The 27,940-nt window shown below is 41.5% G+C and overlaps 3 protein-coding genes across 5 annotated transcripts in view; all 3 read right to left on the bottom strand.

The window, feature by feature from the left end:
- The window catches only part of LOC147451493 (haloacid dehalogenase-like hydrolase family protein), a 143,545-nt gene extending 142,435 nt beyond the window's left edge, over positions 1-1,110 (bottom strand). For 2 of the 3 annotated variants that reach the window (XM_086520385.1, XM_086520387.1), the window contains exon 1: positions 637-1,110. In XM_086520385.1, coding sequence (XP_086376511.1) covers positions 637-1,024 — 388 coding nt within the window. In that variant the 5' untranslated portion in view covers positions 1,025-1,110. Of the gene's footprint in view, positions 1-598; positions 617-636 lie in introns of those variants that run through there. The other variant, XM_086520388.1, reaches the window with a different exon arrangement.
- A 21,651-nt stretch (positions 1,111-22,761) lies between these two features.
- On the bottom strand, positions 22,762-25,596 carry LOC147451492 (uncharacterized). Its single transcript, XM_086520947.1, has 2 exons — positions 23,304-25,596; positions 22,762-23,234 (listed from the first exon to the last, which is right to left on the bottom strand). Exons 1-2 carry the CDS (start codon positions 23,397-23,399, stop codon positions 22,806-22,808), a joined length of 525 nt encoding a protein of 174 aa, XP_086377073.1. The 5' UTR covers positions 23,400-25,596; the 3' UTR covers positions 22,762-22,805.
- Positions 25,597-25,968: 372 nt separating this feature from the next.
- On the bottom strand, positions 25,969-27,164 carry LOC147451491 (ADP-ribosylation factor 1-like). Its single transcript, XM_086520946.1, has 3 exons — positions 26,962-27,164; positions 26,673-26,845; positions 25,969-26,433 (listed from the first exon to the last, which is right to left on the bottom strand). The coding sequence occupies exons 1-3, from the start codon at positions 27,035-27,037 to the stop codon at positions 26,125-26,127; spliced, it is 558 nt and encodes a 185-aa protein (XP_086377072.1). The 5' UTR covers positions 27,038-27,164; the 3' UTR covers positions 25,969-26,124.
- Between the last annotated feature and the right edge of the window lie 776 nt (positions 27,165-27,940).

The following is a 27,940-nucleotide window of genomic DNA, read 5'->3' as shown; positions in this document are numbered from 1 at the left end:
TCGCTCTCACATCCACTATACTAAGAGCATTTGTATTAGCCATCGCATTTGCACGAGTGATTGCTACCACTTGTCACCTTGCACCGTATTGTCACCATGCCAAACACACTTGCCATTGCACAAAGCATATTGGCCACCTCTATCAACATGCTATTGCCACCTTGTGGACCACCTACAGCCCTCGTCACTAGCACCCTGTGAATGACCATTGACGAGACAGGCCTTCAAATGTGGCACTCGAGAGAAGCAATTTTGGAGGGGCGAGGAAAGCTCGAGGTGGTTGGTTGTCAATGGCCAAAGACATAGGCTAGCGTTCACTGAATGATGAGACAAAAAAGGCTATTCTCCTAAGGAACGATGTTAAACCAATCTACTAGAAAGAAACGCAATTAAATGTAGAAAATGACTAGCATCTATGTCAAAGCAAGGTTCATTAATCTCAAACGGTCTCCCTTTAATGATTGTAGCATTAAATAAGGCCTTTTACTTTCCTACTCACCACCTCAAAGCTGCCCTTGCTCGACACATCTCTATACCGGGAAATGTTTGTCAGACACAAAGTTACAGGAGCCATGCACTTGTATTTATTTTAGCGTACCAGTTCCCATGAAAGGAAAGAAGTTTAATTTAGCCTACCAGTTCCCATGAAAGGAAAGAAGTCGGCTTCCGTAACCTGTACCCCCATCTCTGCAAAAAGGTCGACGCCAGCCAAGCGAGACCTCTCCTCGCTGTTGCAGAGAACGCCATCCATGTCAAAAAGCACTGCAGAAACTTTATCCGAGGAGAGCTTGGGTTCTTGATCCGAGATGCTAGCACTAATGGGTGTGGCAGAGGAAGCACAGGTGAGAGACCCAAGAATGCGACCAGTGTGCGCATGGCAAACAGCAAGACGCAGCGGCTGGGCCGATTGCGTAGATAGTTCCCGATGAGGCTGACATGGTGCAGGGTAGAATGCGCGAGGACGAGGGCGATGGAAGAACGATGCTGAAGCAGATAACTGAAGGAACAGTGGGGAGGAAGCCATGAGAGCTTGAGAACGACCGCTCCTTAAGCTCTGGCTACTGGCACTACATGAAATGCACAACGACACTTCATCATTTGTGTTGTGGATAAAACCCGCCAACGAACATACATTTTCAGCACAAGGCGAACTTCATCCTACGTGGCAGCAGCTCGTCCAATCTTATGGAAACACTACTCTAAAGACCATAGACCATCACTTTAATTAATTAAATCTTCCACTTCTCTCTACTACTCTAAAGACCATAGACCATCACTTTAATTAATTATATCTTCCACTTCTCTCTACTACTCTAAAGACCATAGACCATGTAAAACCACCTCTATGTGGCAGCTCACCTCCACCTAGGGGGGTTGGGTATGTGTTGTGATTTCAAAGTTGTAGGTAATTATCTTTAAAAAAAGAAACCACCTCTATGTGGTCCTCTGCATGCAACCTATGACAGCAATAAAAACCCTCTTCATACAACCTATAGTAGCATTGTTGTCGGCTTTTGCCGCGGCTTGGATACCTCTCCAATTTAAAGGGTGCTTTGTCCACCTTCAAACGCACGATGCATTGCTAAAGGTTATGTTGTATTGACTTTGATGACATGTTTACTCCACTACACAATTTACTACTATATGTCATGTAGTTTCACTTGTTTCACATTACAGATTCGCATGTTGATCAGATGGATATCAAGTCTTGTAATTTGTGAAATGGTGATTAAGAGGAGGAGGAGTATTTTGTCATGGATGGTTTTTTGAGGATCATGTCTACTTACACAAGAAGGTCGGTCTCTTGTGCCCTTAAGCAGACACCTAAGGCTTGGTATCAAAAGACAGATAATGTATCTCATTATTTTGGTTTTCAGCAGTCTCATGTCAAGAATAATCTTTTTGTGCTTCTCAAAGATGCAAAGTATGTCAAAAACTCCAATTCGATCTACTTCTAGGATATAAGATCCCGAATTTTACAAGTATTTAAAAATACTAAACAATTATCCTAGAGTATTTCATGCCTTTTGTGATTGAATCTTAATCTACGAACTTACGATTTTTTCCAAAATGCAGTAAAAACCCCCTTTGTAAATGTAATTCTATTGATTTTTATAGTTTTTGCCTAATTAAAAACCCCTTATTTTGAACTCACGTGCTATACTTGCATTTTGGGGATGACCCCTCCCTCCCCACCCCCACCCCGAGCTTAAATTATGCACCATATAAATAATGTCACCCTTGCTTCAAACCAACATATAATTCTCTCTCATACATAGAGTAATTTTGCTAAGCTTTATCCAATTCTTTTCTTTCAAAAGCCACAGTCTCCTATCATGAAGTAGAACTCCATCAAATACTCTATCAATAGCATTGATTTATAGCACCAAAGGTTTGTGTGTAATGGAAATTGATAAATATGTATCACTATGCAATGTAAAAGCTATGGACTATGCAAAAGGGTAGCAAGTGTATGTATATTTTATTGTTAAAGTGCTCTTTATCATAAAATCTAATATCTAACCAACCCAAATGATTTTCTCATATTAAACTGATCATTTAATGTGGGAGAATAAACGGGACCAAGGGTGAAGATATAGACATGTGCTTATAGATCTATCTCAACATAGGGCCAATGGTAAAGGGGCCCAAATGAGAGATAGTCTATCAAAGAGCAAGGCTAACCAATGGAGCATACCTCAGGGTTAGCTTCATTGAAGACCTCCAATAGTTAGTGTAAAAGTCCTTTGACCTTAGGTAAGCTAGGGATGAGCTTAAGGTGCTTAACGTGCTTGATGACTAAGGTGCTTGAGGTGCTTGATGACTGAGATGCCTAAGGTGCTTGAAGTGCTTGATGACTGGGATGTTTGAGATGCTAGGGTTGTACTCGAGGTGGGAACCCACGGCCCAAGATTGAGGGGCTTAAGGGCCAAGCTTGAGGTGGGAACCGGGCCCAAGGTTGAGTGGCTTGAGGTGTACAAAAGTCAACACCATTCCCTACAAGGAGGGGGAGAGCCCTACAAGAGGGGGGGATGAGAGAGAACACACACTCACACAAAGCATGCTTGGTACAAAGAAAACAAAAGGGACACTTGTCAAGTTCCTCCTCATGTTGCCCTCACGGTGTGCGTGAAGCCTATTGGTTGGCCACCCAAGGGGTCCAATGATAATTTAGAAGGTTTAATTAATTGTTTTTGCATTTATCAAGTCCTCTCTCTCAAACGGGAAAGGGGACACTTGTCTCAAGGCTAACCTTGTTACTTGATTTACCTCCTGCTTGTGATTGGCTAGGCATGGAGGGGTCCAATGAGCTTCAAGCATGAGCTACAAGGGGGGGGTCGACCAAAGCAAGTAGGGGGCCTGCTTAGGGGGTATACTCTCCCACACACACTTACACACACTCTCATGGGGTGAAGTGCAAAGTGCAAGAGCTTTAAGCATGAGCTACAAGGGGGGGGGGGGGGGGGGGGGGGGGGGGGGGGTCAACCAAAGCAAGTAGGGGGCCTGCTTAGGGGGTATACTCTCCCACACACACTCACACACACTCTCATGGGGTGAAGTGCAAAGTGCAAGAGCTCCCTCTCCTTCTCTAAGCAAGTAGAGAGGTTGAGAGCCTACACCAACACTCTTAGCTATGGAATGCAAATCCAACCAAGAGCCATGCTTCAATGCTTAAGCTTGCCATCTTCTCCATCTTCATTACTATGCTATTATGTATGCTAGTAAGAAGAGTGATGATAAGTGAGGAACTAATTCTTTCTCCTATGAAATGTTTCTTCTTCCTCTTCCCTACCCTCATTCCTTGCTAGCTCTCTCCACCTTCGAAGGTGTTTGAGGTCTTGGGACTGAGGCTTGGGACAGTTAAAGCTTTCCACAAAGTTTATGTTATGCTCGTGATGCATGAAGCTTTCCATCTTCATTGCATCACCTAGGTCACAAGGAACACAAAAATTGTATTGTAACAAGTCTCTCTTGATGGAAGAAATCATAATACAAATGCCTATTGGAGGGGGGACCGGCTCCACATAAATCCGGTCCTCAACTGTTGTCATGTTCTCTAAATTCTCTCTCTTGCAAAAGTATTGTTCATGCCAAGTTAACTAAATGCTATGTTTATGTTGCTACCATCAATTATATTCACCCACAATGCTCACAAAGTAATTTCACAAAAGTACTCTCTTTAATTTCCGCTACTCTCAAGTTAATAGGCCAATTACATTACACTCTTTATGAGTTATGGTTACTTTATGTCTGAACAGATAGTTTGTAATCATTTTGAGAATTCAAGAAATTTATAAGCAAATACGTGCAAGAGGAAAATGATCACTCTTTCAAAGACAGAGATTGCACCCAGTGTTTGTGTTCTTCTTCTCTCATTTCTTTATGTGCCTGTGTAGCACATCTTCTACTTCTCGATGAAAGGAATGGCGTCTGTGGAGGAAACATTATTGAACCATTCATTGTGTATATAAAGTGTCACTTACAAGAGAGATCGACACTAATACAAGTAGCAAATCATAAATAGATCAAGATGAAAATGAGTACAAAGTGATGGTTAGTGCATAGGGTGCAAAGTGGATACAAAGTAGCTAATGATGGCAGTGAGTGAGTAAATACAAAGTGTGTAACTTGGCTTCTTATATAGGCTGTGTGTGTGTGTGTGTGTGGGAGAGTATACCCCCCAAGCTAGCCCCTAGCTTCCTTGGTCCACCCCCCCTTGTAGCTCATGATGGAAGTTGATTGGACCCATGCAGAGTGCATATCAAGCAACCATACTAGCCTTGGGACAAGTGTCCCCCTTTCCCCTTCAAGAGAGAGGACTTGATAAATGCATAAACAATTAATTAAATTAGCTAAATTATCATTGGACCCCTTGAGAGGCCAACCAATAGGCTTTAGGCATACCATGAGGGCAACATGGAGAGGAATTTGACAAGTGTCCTTGTTGCTTCTTTAGATTATGCTTGCCTTGTGTGAGGGTGTATGTGTTCTCTCTCATGCCCCTACAATGAGGGCTCGCCCCCCCTTGAGTAGGGATCTAGTTTGACTTTTGGAACTCCTCAAGCCCCTCAAGCACCTAGTCATGGAGCACCTTAGCACCTTTGTCATTAATCACCTCAAGAACCTTAAGCACCTTACTTAGCAAGCATGACAAGCACCTCAAGCATTGTGCACGTCTGTTGCACATGTCAATGCAAGGGACTTTCCGTACACTATGTGCGAGCCACAAATGGCTGCAAGCACACAACCAAACTAATCTAGCAAGCTCAAGAGAGCAAGGGTGTGTCACTCACCACCCTACGCTCGCCTTTGTGGAGGATTCCTCGCCGTGAAGAAGAAGGAGCTACCGCGGTGCCGCGCTCAACCGCCTCACTACCGCCGTGTTGTCGTCGCAATGCTCTCTCACTCTCTCTCTCTCTCTCTCTCTCTCTCTCTCTCTCTCTCTCTCTGCTCAGCAACGACCAGCTCTTGGCGAAGATGTTCGCAGACGACTTCCTCGTTTTTTTAAAAGCATGCCCTCAAGTACTCTAAAAGACGCTAGAGATTGTGGAGACATTTGCGGTGTCTTTAGGGTCAAAGTGTAGCATTCAAAAGTTTAGACTGGTCTCCATGATGAAAAATGACTCATTTGACCCATCAGTCTGGTTAGGGGAGATTGCGTCTAAAGGAAGGATATTTTGACATCTCCTTGGGGGTGGATGTTACTCACAATCAAAGGTTCCACTGGGTTCTAGAGAAGATCCAGAGAAGAATAAGAAGGTGGGAGTATGTGTTGATTCCCTTCCCGAGTTGGGTCAAAGAGATCAATTCATTTATGTTGCCTTATATTGCCTTCACCAGCCTGCTCCTCAAGATTTCCAAATGTAAGTGGAAGGAGTTTCTGAAACCTTTTAAAATATTCTTATGGATGAATAACACTAAAGCCTCGTCACCATGGCAATGGGCAAAGTGGGAAATTATTGCTCGAGCAGTGATTCAAGGTGGCCTCGGGATTCTCAACCCTGCTGCTCATGATGAGGCCCTATATGCCAAGTTTATGGTTTCAATCGCGAAACAAGACCAGGACTAGGCTATCATGACCAAGGATATGATAGATAAAGAAAAACTTTTCTATAAAGGTAGTCAGTGGAAAGGGGTCGAGGTGCACAACAAACTTTCAACCCCAAGGTGATCCAGCTTGAGACAGGGTGGCATCATGGGAGAGCTGGTGCATAAGTGCAATAGGGCAACATGGGTTATTGGAATGGGGTGAGTTAACCAGATACTTCCAGAACTCCATCTCACACTGGTCCCCTTGGTTGTCTAAAGCTAATGGTGTAATTTTGAACCCTTATTGGAGAGAATTTCAAGAAGGATAAACAATAAAGGACTCTAGCGGTTAATCCACTTTTGGGATGGAAACAACAAGTGCTAGAAATCCTCTAACCAGTTGGCTGCCCAATTCAACTCTATGACACTGAGAAGATTCTTATCAATACAGTTGTTGAAGGTTTGGACAACATTTTGATGCCGATTTGAGAATCCTCTTTTGAGTGGAAATGAGTACCCATTTCTTTAAACCTCATACCAAGGGCATCTACCAAGCATTGATGCACAAGACTGGTTGGGTCACACCTTTGAACAGATAATGGAAGAAAAAATGTTTGGAAGCTCAATGGGTCAAGGTCACGAAGAACATCTACAATCCAAAGTGGCCTCATTTTATGAATATATTTCTGTGGAAGGTGTTGTGGGGGGCTTTGCCAATAGGTGTCAAGATTCAGGCACGTGATATCGGGTCCGATAGGTGTTCAGGGTGCAGATTGGCTAGCAAAGATCTCGCCCATCTTTTCATGGAATGCCCAACAATTAGAGGCTTGGCACGGAAGGTGTGAAAATGGATACACAGAACGTGGAAGATAGGGTTTCTCAAGAGGGATCTATGCCTTGGTGGGAAATAGTTTCAAAGTCCTGCACTTCTAATCTGTACTCAAATTGTCATATTCTTATTTGCACACAAAGAACGTGGAAGATAGGGTTTTTCAAGAAGGATATGTGCCTTGGTGGGAAACAGTTTCGAAGTCCTGCACTTCTAATCTGTACTCAAATTGTCAGATGTTGTTTCTTCAATCAAATCTCGAAGGCCATGAACTGCCATGTCTTTGATAGGCACCTCTATGTGGCTAGATTCTCAGAGATTGTACTAGAAAGTAAGGAGTTAATATGTGTGATAGGTAAAAGGAAAAACTTGGGATGATTGGCTTAGGGTGACTCTCGCCATCCGGTCGAGCCTTGCTGTGTAAAGCACTGGACTTTTGGTAATAGGTACTTCTAACTAGGCTCCAATGTAGCCACCTGCCCCTCAATGCTCGGCATGAGCTTGAGGCTATCTTGTATATTTATTGGTGTCATTCTAATACAATCACTCACAATTGTGATTTTTGTAAAAGAAAAAGAAAAAAAGGAGGATGTATGTGTTGGAATTAGGGTTGCAGAGAAACAAACACAGCTTGGAGAAGACGAAGGAAGCTCAAGGAACACAATCGAGAGTGTATTACTTAGTGTGCAATGGACAGATAGATAGCCCTAGAGTGATGGGCGTATATACGATGCACGTGGGAAAAAACCTCCTAAAGAGGGAAAAAATGCCCCAGCGGTCCTAGTGTGTTCACACACATCACTACCACAAGTATATGGTAACAAATCCCCCCTGGAGTTATGCGATGAACGAGAGCTGGCACAAGAGTAAAGGGAAGTGCCATGCCCTGAGGACAGGATCAGTCCACAAAGGGGAGTAAGCCCAAAGCTTTGCGGAAAGCTTCAAGCTTCTCACGAGGCAATGCCTTTGTGAAAAGATCTGCAAGGTTGTCCTGTGTTGGCACATAAGCCAAGCTGATCTCTCCTGTTGAGAGCCTCTCCCTGACATAGTGGTAATGCACCTCAATGTGCTTTGTGTGAGCATGAAAAACTGGGTTCCTCGCAACTGCCAATGCACTCTGACTGTCAGTGTAGATAGTGTTGGCAGTGTCCTGTCCAACACCCAAATTAGCCATAAGGCGTCTGAGCCATACACACTCAACCGTAGCTGTGAAGACTGCCCTCTACTCAGCCTCACAACTCGAAGTGGCCACAGTAGGTTGCTTCTTGCTCAACCATGATATACATGAACTGCCAAGCATGAAACAAAAACAACTTGTGGGCACTCTCGTGTGAAAACAACCAGCCCAATCTGAGTCCGAAAAAGCATGTAAGTCTGGCGGCAATGATCGCCCCTTGGGATAAAACAAGCCAAGATGTAAAGTGCCTCTAAGGTAGCAGAAAATCCTCTTGACAGCCTGCCAATGCTTAGACCCTGGGCTATGCATAAATCTGCTGACCTGTGAGATTGCAAACTGAATATCCGGCCTCGTGTTGCATACATAAATGAGGCAGCCAACAGCAGTTTGGTAAAGAGTGACATCAGCAGGATCACCAGCATCATGTAGACTCAACTTCAAACTTGTTTCCATGGGAGTGGCAAAAGGTTTGCAATCCTCAAGTCCAAACTTACATAGCAATGTCTCTATGTAAATTTTAAGACACAAGGCAATACCACCATCACACTGCTTAAACTGTATACCCAAATCATGATGCAACAGCCCCAAATCTTTCATCTTGAAAGTAGCATTCAAATCAGCCTTAAATTCAGCAATATGTCTCTCATTTGGTCCAGTGATCAGCAAATCATCAACATAAAGAACCACGATGAGAAATACATCACCCTCACGCTTTACATACAATGTGCTTTCTGTTGGATTGTTACGAAAGCCTTGTTTGACCAAATGAGTGTCAGATTTCTCATACCAAGCATGAGGAGATTGCTTCAACCCTACAAAGCCTTGTTACATTTGCACACTTTGTCCTCTTGTCCTTTTATGACAAAACCGCGAGGCTGCGTTACATAAACTTCCTCAAAGATGTCACCATTCAAGAAAGCAGTAACAATGTCTGATTGATGTACATCCCAACCAAAATGAGCTGCCAATGCACATAGAAAACGCACAGTAGTCATACGACAAGTGGGAGCAAAAGTCTCTTCATAATCTATGCCTTTTTGCTGTGCATTCCCCTTTGCAACAAGTCGAGCCTTATGGCGATCGATCTCACCATCCCGTTTGCGTTTCAACTTGTAAACCCACTTCGTACCAATGGCCTTTTTGCCAAGAGGCAAATCACATAAAGTCCATGGGTCATTTTCTATAAGTGCATCATATTCTGATTGCATGGCAGCCATCCAATTTTCTGAATTTTGTGTTTCATCAAAAGACAGAGGCTCCTCAACATCATGTAAGCTAGACACAGCCAAAGCATAACAATCTCATGCATAAGATGCATGGCGAGAGCATGAACGAGTACGACTAGACAAAGGTGCATCCAATTTACTGTCACGCAAAGTGTGCACCAGCCATTTTGGCATACCTCTAGCCTGCTCATTTTCAGCCCTTTCCTCATCAAGTACATCATGTACATCTGCATCAGTAATAGGCTGATCTGTAACATTTTCAGAAACCCCATAGGCTGTACATTTGCCTCATTGGAACTTACATTCGTATTTCCACCACTGAAAAGAGGCAACAAAGTGTCATAAATGTCCTGTGAGCTTACATTACTGTCTCTAGTACATGATAGCAAGGGCTGAACAAAATCTTCCACAAACACTACATCCCGTGAAACCAGAGTACGTTTTGTTTGCGGATGATACAACCTGTAACCTTTGCTTTCAGCACTATAACCAACAAAAATACATTTGACAGCTTTATCATCCAATTTTCTGCGCTGCACTTGTGGCACCGAAGCATATGCCAAACAGCCAAAAACACGCATGTGCTCAATAGAAGGCTTTCTATCATGCCATGCTTCATATGGAGTAATAGACTGCAAAGCTTTCGTAGGACACCTGTTAAGTACATAAGTGGCACACATGATGGCCTCAAGCCAAAAGAATGTGGTAAAGCTTGACTTTTGACCATACATCGTGCCATTTCCGTCAGTGACCTGTTTTTCCTCTCAGCAACACCATTTTGCTGAGGTGTATAAGGCACTGTACATTGGTGTTTTATCCCACGACTAGCCAGAAATGCATTAAATTCATGAGACGTATACTCCCCCCCTCGATCGGAACGGAGGGTGCCCATAGTACATTTCGAGACATTTTCAGCCATAGCCAGAAATTTTTTGAAGCACATAAAAACTTCGGACTTCGCTTTAAGCGGAAATACCCATGCATGCCTGGAGTAATCATCAATGAAAGTCACGAAGTACAGGTAATTGCCCAAGGACGGAGTTTGCATGGGCCCACAAACATCACTATGCACAAGCTACAACCTGCATGTGGCCCGAATTGAACCATCCTTTGGAAACTTCAAACGCTGCATCTTACCCAAAATATAGCCTTCACAAACATGTTTGACAAGTGCTTCAAGAGGCGGCAAAGAAGCAACCATATCAGATTTTTGCAAACGCAGCAAACTGGCAAAATTCAGATGACCAAAACGTGCATGCCAAAGTTTTGCATATGAAATAGCCCTTGAATCTGCAACAACATTTGCAAAATTTTGTCCACACTTGTCATACAAAGTGAGCTTATACAGCCCACGGCACAAAAGGCCAGATGCAACAATTTCATCACCAAAACTGAGATCATGAACTTTACATCTGTCATCCACAAATTTGACTACAAGTCCAAGTCTAGCAAGTGCGGATACAGACAAGACATTCTTCTTGATCCCAGGTACATGAAGTGCATCAACAAGTGTGAAGGAACTGCCATTAGCAGCAGTGAGCACAATCTTTCCCACTCCCTGAACTGGATAAGCCGAGGTGCACACACCATGGCACGCCAATACGCTGGACAACCACTCCAACCCTCATGCAACCAAAGAGCCGCCGACCTCTCTCTTTCTTTCTCCTTGCTTCTTTTTGTCTCAAATAACTGCAAGCTGCCATCTGTCTCTCTCTCTCTCTCTCTCTCTCTCTCTCTCTCCCTCTCTCTCTCTCTCTCTCTCTCTCTCTCTCTCTCTCTCTCTCTCTCTCTCTCTCTCTCTCTCTCTCTCTCTCTCTCTCTCACTCACACACACACACACACACACACACACACACACACACACACACACACACACACACACACACGAACAAGCCACCATCGGCTACCATCCCTCTCACTCTTATCCTCCACCCATCAACTAACTCGTCTTGCATGCCACCCACATTGTTCCAAGCTATACAGACACCACATACCCAACCCTTACACATCTCGTCAACTAGAGCAAGTATCCATCGTTAACTCTCTCTCTCTCTCTCTCTCTCTCTCTCTCTCTCTCTCTCTCTCTCTCTCTCTCTCTCTCTCTCTCTCTCTCTCTCTCTCTCTCTCTCTCTCTCACACACACACACACACACACACACACACACACATCATTTTGGCATGGTTTTCTACCAACCAACAGCGAAGGACCACATGGTACCATCAATTCAACCACCCCAATAGTGGGGATCCACTTTGTATGCATGCATGCCCTCATGGCTCACATAGCCACACAAGAGGCTCCACGTCTCTCTCTCTCTCTCTCTCTCTCTCTCTCTCTCTCTCTCTCTCTCTCTCTCTCTCTCTCTCTCTCTCATTTGCCTCACACTCGAGTCCTCAAAAGCTATCTCACTCAAAACAAACACTACCTCACGCCTCCTTGTGCATGTAGAACAACAACGTCTCTTTCTCTCCCACCAGCTGTCATCCAATTTTCATCTCTCTCTCTTAGTACAATTGCCATCCAATTATCTCTCTCTCACTCCTTGGCATCCACCATGCACGACACGCTTAGCCTCCTCTTTCCCTTTGGACTTCCAATACAACAAAAGAGTAGCGGATCTTTCTCTCCCTCTCTTATTCTATACCCCTACGAAATAACTTTTCTTCATACACACTACCCAAAGATCCAATCCCCTCATAAATACTTCCTTATATTCCCTTTTCTACCTTCACAACCCTTAAACTCCTCTCTCCCTCCCCTAATACAACACTACCTTGAAGGACTATCCACCTTTCCGAGAAGATCAACCATTATTCATATTGGTGGTCTCTATTCGCAGTCTCTGTGACTTAGGAATCTTTCACTTCAAAAATTTACATCACAACACCGCTCAAAAAAATTTATACTCTCACAACTTGCCATGGCAATACAAGATATCCAAATCTCCATTCTACAAGACTATGCTATTGGCAATGATGTCTATTGGGGCGTCGAGGTCATCATAACTTCTGCAATGGTCATAAAACTATTGATTATTTGGTTCCCAATGTCATGCCAAGGGCAATGCTCGGTGGTCAAGGACCAGGCCCAAGGGGCCGAATGCGAGTGTGGATAGGGAATGAGGCCCAGGGGGCTATTTAAAGGGAGGTTGGGAGGCTCATTCCAAGGAGTCCCACCAAGGGCTTTACACTGGTATCGGAGCCTCAGGATATTCTGGGAAAGGAGGAGGAGGGCGTGGTCTTGTCATGCAATCCATGGAAGTCAGGGAGAAGATGAGGAGTGTTTGTCAAGAAGCTTGAAGGCACGGTCGCTTGTGAAGGGAAGAGGTCTCGGGCGACAAGGAGTGTCTGTTGAGAAGCATGCGGGCACGGCCGCTTGTGAATGGAAGAGGTCTCGGGCGAGCATCACAAAACCGCGCACATAAGGCATCAACCTGCTCTTACTGGCATGGCAAGAGAAAGATGTCATAGCACCACCCCCATCCGGGCTTTCCCTGCTCGCCATACTTCCTGCTCGATTTTCTCCTGCACTGGAGCTCACAACCATGGGTCCTTGAAAGCTATTTCTCACACTCTTCAATTTTCACAAGCTTTTGCAAGCATCAACATGCTGATTAATACTTTGGGTACGCTTGTAGAGCTTGGTGTGCTCATATTTTTCATTCGAGCTCTTTTTGGCCTCCGTTTCCACTACAAGACTGCACATGCAATTTCATCCTTTTGTGCAAATTTTTTGTCAGTGCAATTTTCTACAAAAAAAGTTCCTTATAGTCCTCTTTGGGTTGTTCTATATAGCACATGTTAGTCTTACTTCATTTTTCCTTTTTCGAGATAGTCTTCACATCGTGTGTAGTCACTCATCATGGCTAATAGCAACACAAATGTTTTCACGATGTTTGATGCTGAGGACAAACTAGATGGGGATAGCTACGCAATGTGGGCTTACATGATGATGCACATTCTTATGCAAAAGGGCATCTAGATGTTGTGCAGGGCATCAATATATGTTTGCCTTCATTAGATACATGCTTTGTTGAGGATGTTGTAGGTTCTAGCAGATCTATTGTTGCTAGAGTTGTTTTACCTACGATTGAGCAATCTTGTTGGGATGTAAGATATGCGCAAGCTCATGCATTTATGCCTTACGCACTATTATTCCTCACGTTCACTCATAAAAATCAGCAAAATAGCCTTGGGATACTCTAGGTGGTCTTTAAGCAAGTTGTAATGAGGCAAAAACAACATTCCTACGTAAAGAGCTGGAGTCAGAGATTATACAAGAGGAAGATGACATGGAGACTTTTCTTGCTTGTCTCAAGGATATTAATGGGCAACTCATATCTATAGGTGAAGTTGTTATCAATAGTTCACTTGTACAAATTTTTCTCCATGTGTTGCCAGACTCTTGTTAGACTTTTGCTAGTACTTGGAGGCTTATGACCCAAGGATATCCTCAACCTGTCAAGTTTGGTGCATTGTGTACGTTGCTGTTATAGAAGTCACTTCCAAGAAAGAATAGGGCTAAACAACGTATAGTTAAATAGGCTTTTGTTACTACTCAAAGAGGAAGAGGTAACATCAATGCAGCCACTTCCCAAGATGCTTTTATGAGTAGCAGGGATGTAGTAGGTCACCTGTGTCTAGTGCTTTCTTTGGTAGCACCTCGTCTAAGAATTTTAGTGAAAAAGGTAAGAAAAAGATTACTTACCATTATTGCAAGGCTAATGATTGCTTGATGAAGAAATGTTCTAAGTTGAAGGCCAAAGAAGCCAAAACAATAAAATAAAAAATTGGATCTTCTACTAGTGCACCTATTGCAGAAGTCAGATCTTCTACCACTTCAAAGGCCAAAGAGCCAAGGAAAAAAAAAAAAGATCTTCTACCAGTGCAACTATTGCAGAATATTTTCTAAATGGAGATTGTGATGTTGATGTACATGCAGAATGGGCATTTAATGCAGTGTACTTTATGATCCATCTATCCATGATGCATGTATGTTAGATGCTACAGAGTCACAAGTTTGGTACTCTGATAGTGGTGCTACAAAGCACATTACTTCACATCATGACTTGTTTACCTCTCTTGAGGTTGTTCCTCACGGGAATACAGCCACTCACAACAGCATTGCCTCTTAACTCGTTAAGGGAGTTGGAAAGATTGTGCTAACTGCTGCAAATAGCAGTTCTTTCACAATTGTTGATGCACTTTATATACCAAGGATAAAACAGAATCTATTTTTTGTATCTACACTTACAAGACTTAGTCATGGGGTCAAATATGTGGATAACAGATGTACAGTTCATGATCTCAGTCCTGGTGATGAAATTGTTGTATGTAGTATTTTGTGTTGTGGGCTATATAAGATCACTTTGTAATACAAGTGTGGGGATAAATTTGCAAATACAATTGTGGATTCAAAAGTAGTTTCAGATTCAAAACTTTGGCATGCACATTTTGGGTATCTGAAATTGCCAATTTGTTGTAGTTGCAAAAATTGGACATGGTTGCTTCTTTTCCATCTCTTGAAGCTCCTTCTAGCATGTTTGTGAAGGCTATATCATGGGTAAGATGCAACATTCAAAGTTTTCAAAGGATGGTTTAGTATGGGCTACTTGCAAGTATAGCTTGTGCATAGTGATGTTTGTGGGCCTATGTAAACTCTACCGTGGGTAATTATCTGTACTTTACGAGTTTTATTGATGATACTCCATAATGCATGGGTGTATCCATTTAAAGCAAAGTCCAAAGTCCAAAGTGTTCATGTGCTTCAAGCACAAATATCCCAAAATGTACTATGGGCACCCACCCTCCATTTAGATAAATTGGGGAGTATATGTCTCATGATTTTAATGCATTTTTGGTGAGTTGTGGGATAAAACACCAATGTACGGTACCATATACACATAAGAAAAAGGGTGTTTCACCAAGGAAAAACAAGTCGCTTACAGAGATGGCATGATATATGATCAAGAGTCAAGCTTTACCATATTTATTTTGGTTGAGGCTATCATGTGTGCTACCTATGTACTTAATAGGTGCCTTACTAAAGCTTGCAATCTAAGACTCCTTAAGGAGAATAATAAGAAGCCAACTATTGATCACATGCACATTTTTGGTTATTTAGCTCATGCTTTGGTGGCACACAAGCAACACAAAAAATTGGATGATAAGGCTATCAAATGCAAATTTTTATGGTTATTGTCCTGAAAGCAAAGGTTATATGCTATAATATCTACAAACAAAACATATCCTGGTTTCATAAGATGTTGTATTTGTGGAAGATTGTGTTCACAGCCTCGGTTATCATGTACCAAAGACAATAATGTAAGCTCAGAAGACATTTATGACACCTTGTTGCCTTGTTTTATGGTGGAAACTTGAAAGTAAGATCCAACGAGGCAAATGGATAGCCTATGGGTGTTTAGAAAAATGTTACAGATCAGCCTATTAATGATGCAAAAGTACATCAATTTTCAGAGGCTAGGGATATGCCAAAATGGTTGGTGCATGGATGCACCTCTATCTATCATACTCGTTCATGTTCTTGCCATGCATCATATGCATCAAATTGTTATGCTTTGGCTGTTTCTAGTTTATATGATGAAGAGGAACCTCTTTCTTTTGATGAAGCACACAATCCAAAAAAATGGATGGCTGCAATGTAATTAGATGCACTTACAAAAACTGAGACATGGACTATGTGATTTGCCTCCTTGCAAAAATGACATTGGTACAAAGTGAGTTTACAAGTTGAAACATAATCCACATGGTGAGGACATAAGGCTAGACTTGTTGCAAAAGGTTATGCACAACAAAAAGGCATTGACTACTATGAAGAGACTTTTGCTCCCACTTATCGGATGACTACTGTTGTTTTCTATGTGCATTGGTATCTCACTTTGGATGGAATATACATCAATTAGACATTGTTACTGCTTTCTTGAATTGTCACATATTTGAGGAAGTATTTGTAATGCAGCCTTTTGCTCCCACTTATCGTATGACTACTGTTTCATTAGGAAGTGAATGGGGTATAGGAGGGCCTCTTTATTTGGCAATTTAAGGGAATGCTTAAAGCTTAAGCCAAGTTTGACCAAGCCTAAAAGAGAGGGAAAAAAGGCCTATGCTACAATTTTTAAAAAGCCATTTTCATATTTTGATTTGAAAATAGTCTATTTAGTAACCCAAAAGAGAGGTGGGTAAATGAATTTTAAAATGTCCTTTTTCCACCCATCTTCTCTCTCTAACATATAAACACTCTCTCTCACTTAGAACTCATCAAAGGAGGCACTTTTCAACCCCCCTGCCAGAAAAGCAGATTTGCCATATTCTCTCATTGCATTTTCTCTCTAACCGTGAGCCAAATCTCTCTTTTTCTTTCCCCCTTTTCTCTCTTGTCACTTCCTCTCCCAATCATTAAGGAGCATTCTTGACTGCCTCTTTCTGAAAAAGTGTAGATCCTCCAAGGTTGCAGATCTACCCTCTCTCCCACTCTCTCTTTCTTTATTGTCTTTCTCTCTCTCTTTCTCTCTCTCTCTCTCTCTCTCTCTCTCTCTCTCTCTCATGCTTCTCCCACTCCAGCTCCAGCTGAGAACAATGGAAAACTCCATTACCTCTGTGTGCAGCAATATTTCTCTCTCTCTACGCTCATGATCAAAAATTTGAATTCAAAGGAGATTGAGCTAGACTCCCCCTCTTTCTTCCCTCCACAACATAATCCTTTTATCCTATCTCTGAGTACTCTCCAATTCTTTCCTCCATAGCCAGCTTCACCTGGTTGTAGTAGTCACCATTACACATTCTCACTAATTTTCTTCATTAACTAACACAAATGTCATTCAATCCCCTACCACTGCAAGACATTACTAACAAGTCAAAACGATATCGATTAGACACTAATTTAGAGTAGGAGTACGTTACTGTGCAACTTGCCACATCAATCCCAATGCTGGAGACTAGCTACAAAACCATGGATGCAAGGCAATCAACTTATGGGTTGATGGCGATATTTACCCTGGCAATCCAATGACCAATGCATTGCCGCCTTTTCGTAATGTCAGTGAGCCACTGCGTTTTATTGGACATGGGAGAGACGGATTGTTTGGCCATAGCTCGAGATTACATTCAGCTTTTGTCAATGATAGGAAAGCAAGAAAACATCTATGTGTTGCCTATTCATCATTGCAAAAAAAGTACGTGAAAGACATCCAGCAAGTCAGAGAGGAAGCCAACGAGAAGACGAAGCAGCTAAACGACGAGATGTCAAAGCTTATTAAAAATGCAGAGCATTAAAAAATGGAGCAAGAGCGTCGTTTAGACAATTATGTTCATCTACAACACACTGCACGTGATATGCATCGGCGAATCGATCATCTCACACATTCCATTGGGCTATCACATTTGCAAGCGCAAGAGACATGCGATGTCTATGCTATCTTCAAGCGGTGGAGATCAAAAGAAACTTATCCGTCAAACTCAGTATGAATACAAATACAAGCTTCTAATTTCATACATTTTTTGCAGGTTGCTGTAATATTATTTCAATATGCAGGAACTTGGCTCGGATGATGATGGGAATCGATTCCAATGCTAAAACAAAAGGACATACTTTGCTGCAGCATATCATCAAATCAATGGAGTTGGTGGAGCTATTGGATGTACCATCCAATGCTAGCATTGCGAATGTTTTGCGCCGAAAGTATTTCAATGAGCCAAAGAGCATTGTGTCCCCTTAGGAGATGATGGAGGTGTGTGACAGCGCAGGATTAAGTTTCAAGGCCTACAAAGCTTTGTATAGACTTGTCATACTAGATCACAGAGCAAAAGGTTTGTTTAGGTTGCTGCCAACGCCTTATAGTGTTAGCGTTGTGAATATGTGCGCCAATAATGATGTTGCAAGCTTGCTGGGTGGATTTCAATATGTGGAGGATTCCCTGTCATTAGAAGAGAACAAATCCTTTCGTTTTACAACGAGTTCAAGAATGTCTATGTTGACTTCTTGAAGCTCTAGGAGTCAATGATCAAATTTTATGGGTTGACACAAGAATAGTATGATGGCAAAGTTATCTTTGTGATGAAGCTTGATGAGTGCCAGATTGTCAAAGGTCAACGACTCGAAAGGGTAAGCGTTATGCTTATGAAAAGAGCCTTGGTGGACGTTGATGTTGAGCTAAATGCTAGCAAGAAGGGAAACACCTATTTCATTTGGCAACAACAAGAAGGACAATGATTGCAGGTTTTAGGTCTGGGTACGTTCAAGTGGAGTGGCATTTGACAGGAGAATTGAAAACTCTCAAGTGTTTGTTAGGATGCAAGCAAGGTGCAATGACCCTCTTTCCATTCATTTATTGTTGCCATAGTAAAGTCTCATTAGGAACTGAGGGCAAGGGTAAGGGTGGCAAAGCTGCAGTCAACTCTGCAAAAGGTGTGACCACTACATAAACAGTGGGTAAAGCACTACAACAATGGTTTCAAGGTATCGTCAGTTGTAACTAGAGTGTACCCCCTAATTGAGACATGGACGATCCAAATTGGGATCCTATTCTACCCATTCCTCTGATAAATGTGCATGTGTGCACTCTTCATGCCCGTCTACAAATTCTTGACAAGTTGCTTATGCTCCATATTAAGTATGCTTGGAATATGGAGCCTGCAGAAAGAAGGGAAGAGTGTATCATAGAACTCGAATCTATTCTATCAAGTGTTGGCCTACATGGGGGTGCAATAGATTTATCAAAGGAAAAGAAGGCATCTGGAAGTACACAGGATCGTCCAAATAAAATATGTATGGGTGGTAGTAAAGCTAGGAATATGCTTTCTGACTATTATGACTCCCAAAGTCCCATAAAAAGGTGTGTGACATTACCACCTACTAAAAAGGTAACGAAGCAGCCCTAAGAATTAAGAGTGCTCGTGTGTGGCAGTCTGTAGATGATATTTTTTGTTTTCTTGAAAAGACAAAGCTAACTTCTGCTGAGATATCCACCTTAAAGTTTGTAGTCAATAGTTTCACCGCGCAAATGGTGGATGCCTGGGGGGAGACACACATAACACATTACATGGTGGGTTGAACAATTTGTCTTTGTAGTAAAAAAAAATCAGTCTTTGAATCAAAGTTTTATATTTTTGCAGCACATTCTTTTTGCTCATAGCTCATTTTTTCTCGACACATTCGGTTCATTGGGCATCTGGAGTAGCCAAGGAATGGAGCGCTCACACTATCAAGCAAAAGCAGTGTATTTAAAAAAATACATGGCATGGAGGTGGGAGAAAAAAGAGCAATGCCCTACACAAAATGTTCAATTGGTTCTACAGAGTTTTAGAGGGGAGCGAAAGGAAGAAGATTAGAGTGCAAAGAAGCTTGAAATGCAAAATAGAGAAAGTGGCTAGCGTGAGGCGATCACAATCATATCATGCTTCTAGTACAAAAGATCGATTCTGACGATGCATTAGGGGAATTTTGAGGTCACTTTTGTGCCCTGTAAGAATATGTAGAGAGAGAATATATAATTTATTTAAAAAATAGTGAAATGTTTGTAAAAAGGTGATTTTGCGTCCTTTTTACCTCTGCCGAAACATGTCATTGTCAAATATTTCTAGGATCTTTAGTATTCTGAAAAATACTCCCTCCAAAACTAACAAAAACGTCAGTTCTGGCCCAAAATTCAAAATTTCCAAAAGCTGAAACAAACCTTTTCTGTGTCGTCTTCTTCCTCGTATCTGCAGAGCTTTTCCCTATAGTACTATCTCTGACAAATACTGTTAACAGACTTCCATGGAGAAGAGAAGCTTATACCATCTACACATTGAGCTAAATGAAGAATATTGTCCAGTGCGCAAGAGAAACAAATGTGCAGAGGTGTCCTCGTCCATAATTGAAGCAATGCGGCAAGATAAAAAAAAACACATTGATCTCTGGAGTGATGGAAGATTGTATCCAGTGGACCCAATGACAAAGAGAACTCCCCCATTCTCAAATTGTTCATCTTTGATAAAATTTGTGGGTGATGGTCAAAGAGGGTTGCTGGGTTATACACAGAGTCTTGCGGCAGAGAGAGATATTCTTAAGTTAGAAGATCATTTGACCAAACAAATGATAAATACTCTTAAACAACAGCTTGAGGAATGTAAAGAGAGCAACGAAAAGCTACAAACTCAGCTCAAACAAGCTAGAAGAAAGAATACAATGTTAGGAAACAGACAAAGAGAAAAGAAGTTATAGAACATTGAAGCCTTGAGACGTGGTGGAGGAGGTTGCAGCAGGAGAATCAGAGCAGCAAGGTATATATGCTTATTTTATATTGTTAAGTTGCTGCTATTCTTTGTTAATATGCTTAGGTTACTTTTCTTTGCTAAGTTGTATTATGATTCTGCTCCACATTATTATGCTTATGTTAGGTTGTTAATATTTTTGTTAGGTTGTTATTATGCTATTGTTCTTTATTAAATGATTAATATTCATTTAACTTTTATTTAGTTGATCACTGTTTGTTTATTTTGTTGGTGTCATTTGGACAAGATCAATAATCAGTTAATTTTGTTCCTTTTGATTTAGGACTTTGCTACAACCAAACTCTGCATCAAACATGGAAATGGCAGCTAAACATTATTGTGATGTTTTACCTCCCAAGGTTGCCAAAAAGATTTTCACAGAGAAGAAGTTTAAAAAGGCAAAGGAGCAGTGCATTGAGGGATTTTTGCAAAGCTCTTGCTTGGACAAGGAGGATGTGCAATATACTATGGATAAGGTAGGCATTAACAGAGATGGTTATAGCAAGCTGTTCAAAAATATGAAGTCAAGGTTAAAGCAATGTAAAGTCAAGTCCTCGTTGCTTCCAAAGCCATCCATTGTGCAGCAGGCAAGGAAAAAGATCAATGAGAGGATAATGGAGATGTTGGGTGAGCCTCACCACATTCATGGTACCTATCATGGTAACAAGAGGGATCTTCAATTTGACAAGTTCAATAATATTTTCCTTGACTTGAAGACACTTCAGAAGGAAATGATCAGATTCTATGAGCTGGAGCATACAAAAGCAAATGGTGTTGTCAGTTTTGTGATAAAGCTTGATGAATGTGAGATTGTTAAGAACAAAAAAATTGAGAGGATTTCCATAACTTTAATGAACAGAGCATTGAAACCGAAGGATACCAAGTACTTCAGTGTGCAATCGAAGAAGAATGTCTGGTGGCTAGGTGCTTTTGAAGTAGAGAGTGAAGACTTTGATGTTCTGGATTGGGTTTTCCATCAAACAACAATACCCGAAGTCATTAATGCACAAGAATTAGGGGAAGAGCTTGAAGTAGAAGGGTTTGGAAGTTACAGGGTGGAATGGCACATGGGAGGAGACCTTAAAACCCTTAAATGTATGTACAATGTCTCCAAAGGAGCTATGGCAAAGAGCCCTTGTCTGTATTGTATGGCATCAACAAAAGAATGTAATCCTGCAAATTGGAACAAAGCACCCAATAGGCATACTCAAGATCCAAACTTCAAAGCAGTTTTAAATATTCCACTTGCTAATGTCCACATATGCACTCTGCATGCTCTTTGCAGAATTGTGGAGAAAATTGTACATCTGTATGTGGGGTTTGCCTGGAAGTTACAGCCAAAAGCAGCTAGAGATGCTGCAATCAAATGTATTGAAAGGGTTTTATCAGAAATTGGCCTTCACAGTGGTAAGGTTAAGATTGAAACAGACCTGAAGAGGTCTTCAAATGGAAACAATGTGCCTAGAAAGGTATCTTTTGGTGGTGTGAAGGCCAGAGCTTTCCTAGGGTTTCATGGCAAACTAGGAAAGGTAAATGCCAAGAAGGGTTCATCCAATGTGAAGTATAACCAGTGGAAATCTCTCCACAATGCCATCAAAGATCATGGTCTTGAAGGTACATCAAGAAATAAAAAAGTAGAGGTATGAGAATCACTAGACAAAGTATTTTTCTACTGTGATAAGACATCCTGGGGCAAAAGTGATCTGCCAAATTTCAAGAAAGTGCTCAATAACTTCAAAAGTGCAATGAAAGATGCTTGGGATCAGGAATTCACACATTACATGGTAAGTTTTTTATTTATTTTCTTACCTTTTTAATATGTACATACTTTTAGTTTGGCAGCATATGATTAATCTCATACTTACTAATTATTGACACACTTTTACTTTGCCCCATCTCTTTACAAACCACTGCCTGGTTTGTAAAGAGATGGGGCTCCCTGTCCATATGGTCTACACAAGGCATGGAGAAATCCCATTATCAAGCAAGAACCAAGTTTTTCAAGCATACAAGACATGAGGGAGGTGAAGTGAAGGCAAACAGCTTGCTTGAGGTTTTCCAATGGTTCTATAGACAAATATGGCATAGAACCACATCAAAAATGACAAAGAAAGCACTACTGAACTCAGATTTAGCAAATGCCTTACACAGGAACAAGCAGAAAAGACAAAATTCATATAATAGTTCATCTGCAAATGAAAAATTCTTACAATGGCTAGCTACAAGAGAGAGACAAGGTAGAAAGTGGGCCAAAGTACAGGTTTGAGCAAAGTCAGTCTTTTGATGAAGGTACATCAACTTCACCCCTAAACTTCAGAAACTTCTGCTTATTGTAGCCTATCATTTGTCTCTTGAGCTCCCCAGAGTGGGCAAGCACATAGGATGCCATTGTTGCAAAATAACCAGCTCTAGAACCAATAAGGCCAGGGAAGAATCCAAAAATTCTAATGGCTTCCTCCTTTTCCACCAATATTAACTTCTCTAACCCTGGAGGAAGCTGATATGAACCAACAACCTTTGCAAGTGCTTTAATTGCAAGCATTGGCAGCAATGGTTCTCTTGTAAACTTGTTATGGAATATAATGATAGTCTCTTTGTTGAGCTTCCCAATAAAGTGTCCCAAGCTCTGGTTCCTTCCTAAATTTAAGGGTTTGGAACCCTTCCCCCTGCCAAGGAATTTGTCTGTGTCCAGTATTTCAATCTGCAAAAATATGTCTTGGTTAATTGTTCAGCACATTAATAAGACAAAGCAAAATGGTCATAAACATACCTTAGGAGACTCATCCTCCTCAAACAAGGCAGGTTCCCATATATCAATGGATCTAGTTGGCCTTACTTCATAATCTCTGGTCTTTTCCTCTCCCATATGCTCTATTTTAAGCCTTTTCTGGATCTCATTGAACTCCTCTTCAGAAGGTACACCCTGTTGCTCATATCTCAGAACAATGTCTTGCACATGCTTTCCAACACTTGAGATGTCAATAAAATTTTCTGTCTCTGTGTCCAAGACTGCTAAGGGCAAGGTGAGTAATCAATAAATCCTATGTCATTAGATCCCCACTCAGCCAAAACTGCCAAAGCATAATCTTCCCTTAGATAAAAAAGATGCTGAATGTCATTCAGCAAAACATATTCCTTTTTGTTAACTTTGTATGTGGGAAATGTTGCTGTGCAATGCAAAGGATCAACATCTTCATCCTCTCACCTCCTAGATCATGTCCAAAGCCGTAAGTTTTGCCCCAAGAGACAACGGATCTTCTCATATCTTAGTTCAGGGAGCAAAAGCAAAATAATACAAAGCTTAACCCAGTAAAAGGGGTGGTGTGCCTAGTACTATTGTGACAAGGTATGTAGTTATAGATGTGGTACACAATGGTCTCGTCTAGTCTCCCAAAGTCTTATCTATTGGGGAACATGCTAGATCTTGTGTAATAGGTAAGGTACATATGCCCAAGAGCATGAGGGAAAATATATGGAAAATCATTAAGAAAATGCTAGCTACAAGCTTTCAAGGCTCTACGTCGTGGTGCAAGATGATCAACAACAACCAGAAAAACAAAACTGAAATCTTCACTCTAGCCACTAGAATTCAAATTGGTTACTCTTAACTTTCTCCAATAAAGAAGCCAAATCCAATTGGATGGCCTACAAGACTTGAATCCTTCTTTGTCAACCTAAGCTCCAAGAACCATTTGAGCTCAACACTACTCTAGTTGGTCTTGCCCACAAATGCAAAGGCATCTTGGGGAGAGTACATTCTGCATAGGTTTTCAAATTACAAAAAGAATATTATATGTTGTAGCTCTAGGTAGCTTGCAAGAAGATTTAATTTTGTGTAAGGCTAGATAGAAGACCGTTGGTGCCTTATTGCAAGATCTTCTAGTTTCTCTAAAAGGCAGAGGTACAAAGGACCTAATGATAATAGGCTTAAGTCCAGTAAGAAATAGGGTATGATACCTACAAAACTTGGATGCCTAAATAGAATAACATCAAAGATCAATGTTGTAGACTTGAAGCATATATCATTTTCCATAAGAGTGTCTAAATAAGTTGTGTTTAAGTTTGAAGCTTGAATTTTGCATCTTCTCGTGACATATGCATCACATCCATAGTAGCCAATCGTTAGGAGGGTGACTAATTTGATCATTTAAAAAAATAAATGAAAGGCATTGATTTAAGCTTGTTTACCATTAATTACCCCCTAAATATTGCATGTGATGTGTTTGTACCAATTTTTTAGCCTTTGATCGTAACCACCGATTTACATGGATAATAAAGATTAGAGCTTGATTATTTAGTGTTGCATACTCCTTTACATCTGGTGCATCCACATAGGGCATATAACCTTGCAATGGCCTTTATGAACTGAAGACATTTCTTTCTTTGCCATTTGGTCTTGGTGCTATACATTACTTGGCACATTATTGCATGAGACTATGCTAGAACATCAATTCAGGAAAAATGAGTTCATCATCCATTTTGGATGAGAAGTTATTTGTTTGGAGGTTTGGTGAACCACCTACTTTCTCAAAGCTTGGTAACACTGTTCCAAAAGGATGCTCCTGTTGGCTATTGATGGTGGCATCACTATGAAGTGAAAAATTCCACACGACGAGAGCTTTGTATGTTTTGGGGAGCATCGCTACTCTTGGTAGAACATGGCATAGCATATGCAACCAGAGCTAGAAAGATAATCACATCTATTTAAATTTCTTACACTCTCGAGTCTCAACTTTCATGAAATTGTTTTTTTGTGGAAAGACAACCAAGCAATTTTGTGAAAAGACAACCAAGGTATGCAAGCAAATAAGCGCTTCCAACAACATCAAATATGGGCAAACATTTCCCATTTGCCTTATTGTTTGTTGTTGAAGGCAATTGAAAAGACTTCCATGTTGCTGAAGCTGAAAATTGCATAAAACTGGAAAAAATCGTCGATGTTCTTCTAGTAAAAAAATGGAGTTTTATTATTGACACACTATATGAAGTTGAAGCTTGCCATAAATTTTAACTTACTATTTGGTACAAAGAACTCTGAATTCCAGTATTCTACTATAAGATACTCGTTGTAAATGTCCAAAATTGTTTCCTATTTAACAAGATACTTTTCTTTGTTTATATCCTCTCTCTCTCTCTCTCTCTCTCTCTCTCTCTCTCTCACACACACACACACACACACACACACACACACACAAGGTGTGTGTGTAAGCTACTTTCTATGATATTTTATCAATGAGCTTCATAAATTGCTTTCAAGTGGCATTTATAGGCTTCCAAAGCAAGTGTGGGTCATGAATTTGTGTTCAATTTGATTTTGTATGGCATCCAACGGAAGTATGAGTTATGGTTACCTATTTACACACATCTTGTGCGTGTGTGTGTGTGTGTGAGTGTGTGTGTGTGTGTGTGTGTGTGTGAGAGAGAGAGAGAGAGAGAGAATCAAATCCATAGAAAAGCTAAGAAAAATTTACACTTGGGAGTCATAACATGTGTAGACTTTCTAGGGAGCTCCACAAGCATTGTAAAAAACAATCCATTTTTACACGAATGCATATAATGAAAAATCACACGTCCATCAGACCGAGAAGGGGCTAGCCATCAATGGTGGTTTTCTTGTCGCGGCGTTCCATAGATTTTGCAAGCCAATCAAGGCCTTCCTCGAGACCCATGCCACTAACCGCACAACATCGTTGGATGAACCAAGGGTGGGAGCGGAGAGAAGCCAAGCCCAAACCCTGCATGAGCTCTTCTGTTGATAAGGCATTGGGAAGGTCCGTTTTGTTTGCCAACACGAGCACGACTACATTGCGAAGCTCGTCTTGCATGAGCAATTTGTGTAGCTCATCCCGCGCGAGATCCACTCTCTCGCTATCATTGCTATCCACCACAAAGATGAGCCCCTAAAGAACATAGAAATCCCAATTGAAACCAATGGTAAATGTGAAGCATATGAGAGTTGCATCTAATATGATCATACAAGCAAACATTGCATTTCATCAAATTTTCAAGCTCTTGAAGGAAGCAATCACGCATACAGCTATAACGGCTGTCGGAAATGCAAGCTATGGATGAGGAGATGGCTGCCTTTGATGCAAATGCGACTTGGATTTGGGAATGCACATTGCACAGTTTGTTTTACCTCTGCATTTTGATAGTAGAAGCGCCAGAGTTCGCGGATTTTGTCTTGGCCCCCCACATCCCACACTGTGAAGCTGACATTCTTGTACTCGACCGTCTCGACGTTGAAGCCGATGGTGGGGACGGTTGTCACTGTCTCGTTCAGCTTCAGCTTGTAGAGGATGGTGGTCTTGCCTGCATAAAGATGATCAGAAGTAGCCACTTAAACTGGGTGCATTTCTAGTCCAAAGGTGATGCTTATGTGTATGAAGAGCTGTATTTCAACAGGGCGTGCTTGAGGAGAGCATTACCTGCAGCGTCCAAGCCCAACATGAGGATTCGGAAGTCTCTGGACCACCCAAAAATGCGCCCAAGAATTTGCCCCATTGTGTGTGTGAGATAGAGAGAGAGAGAGAGAGAGAGAGAGAGAGAGATCAGAGAGAGTCTGCGTGCTCGCGCCTCCCTTTCTGTCACGTAGAGGGCGTTTATAAGTAGAGGGCAGCTCTGGCTTGACAAATAAGGCCGACTTGCGAAGGAAGGCATGCCTTTGATTTTGTAAACCCGGTCCTCCCATGAGAAAGAAGGTCTCAAATGAGAACTCTCGATCTCCTCTTGTTTTTAACCATTGCAACAGCCCGTTAACTCAATCCTAGATTTTGATCTCATCCAACGAGCCGTGAACCATGCTCATTTGAGAGAACAAGAAGAGAAGGAGAGAACTTGTCACCTCATAAGAACAACCCCAAGAGACCTTGACTAGTTTGCCTTGATTGTTTCATTGTGCAGATGGTAAAAATGCAAACAGTGGTAACGATGTGTCCTTTACCTCATGGCATAGCTCGTACTGATGGCTCACTAGTATCTTGTTATCATATACATGTGGTAGTGATACGTGTGAACACCTTACGACCGTCGGAGCATTTTTCCCCCTCATTAGGAGGTTTCCCCCCGTGCATTGTATATACGCCCATCACTCTAGGGCTAACTTATCTTTCCATTGTGCACTAAGCAATACTACTCTCTATTGTGTGCCTTGAGCTTCTTCCTCTTCTCCAAGCTGTGTGTATTTCCCTGCAACCCTATTTCCAACAATCGGTATCAGAGCAGGTTGCGTCCACCTGAGTATAGTCGTCAGCATCGCCAACACACGCCTGCTCACTTTGTCTGATTTGGGTGAGCTTTGGTGAGCGTCAACATGTCGACAAATACTTCGAGATAGATTGCAGAGCTCGATCTACGTAGAATTTCCATTCGGGTTCATTTCGGCCTTCGTTTCCACTATAGGCAGTA

Source organism: Adiantum capillus-veneris, chromosome 9, assembly GCF_014529385.1.
Source record: "Adiantum capillus-veneris isolate H3 chromosome 9, ASM1452938v2, whole genome shotgun sequence".
NCBI lineage: Eukaryota > Viridiplantae > Streptophyta > Polypodiopsida > Polypodiales > Pteridaceae > Adiantum > Adiantum capillus-veneris.
The sequence above is the reverse complement of the archived record's forward strand: the minus strand, read 5'-3'. Positions and strand labels throughout refer to the sequence as shown.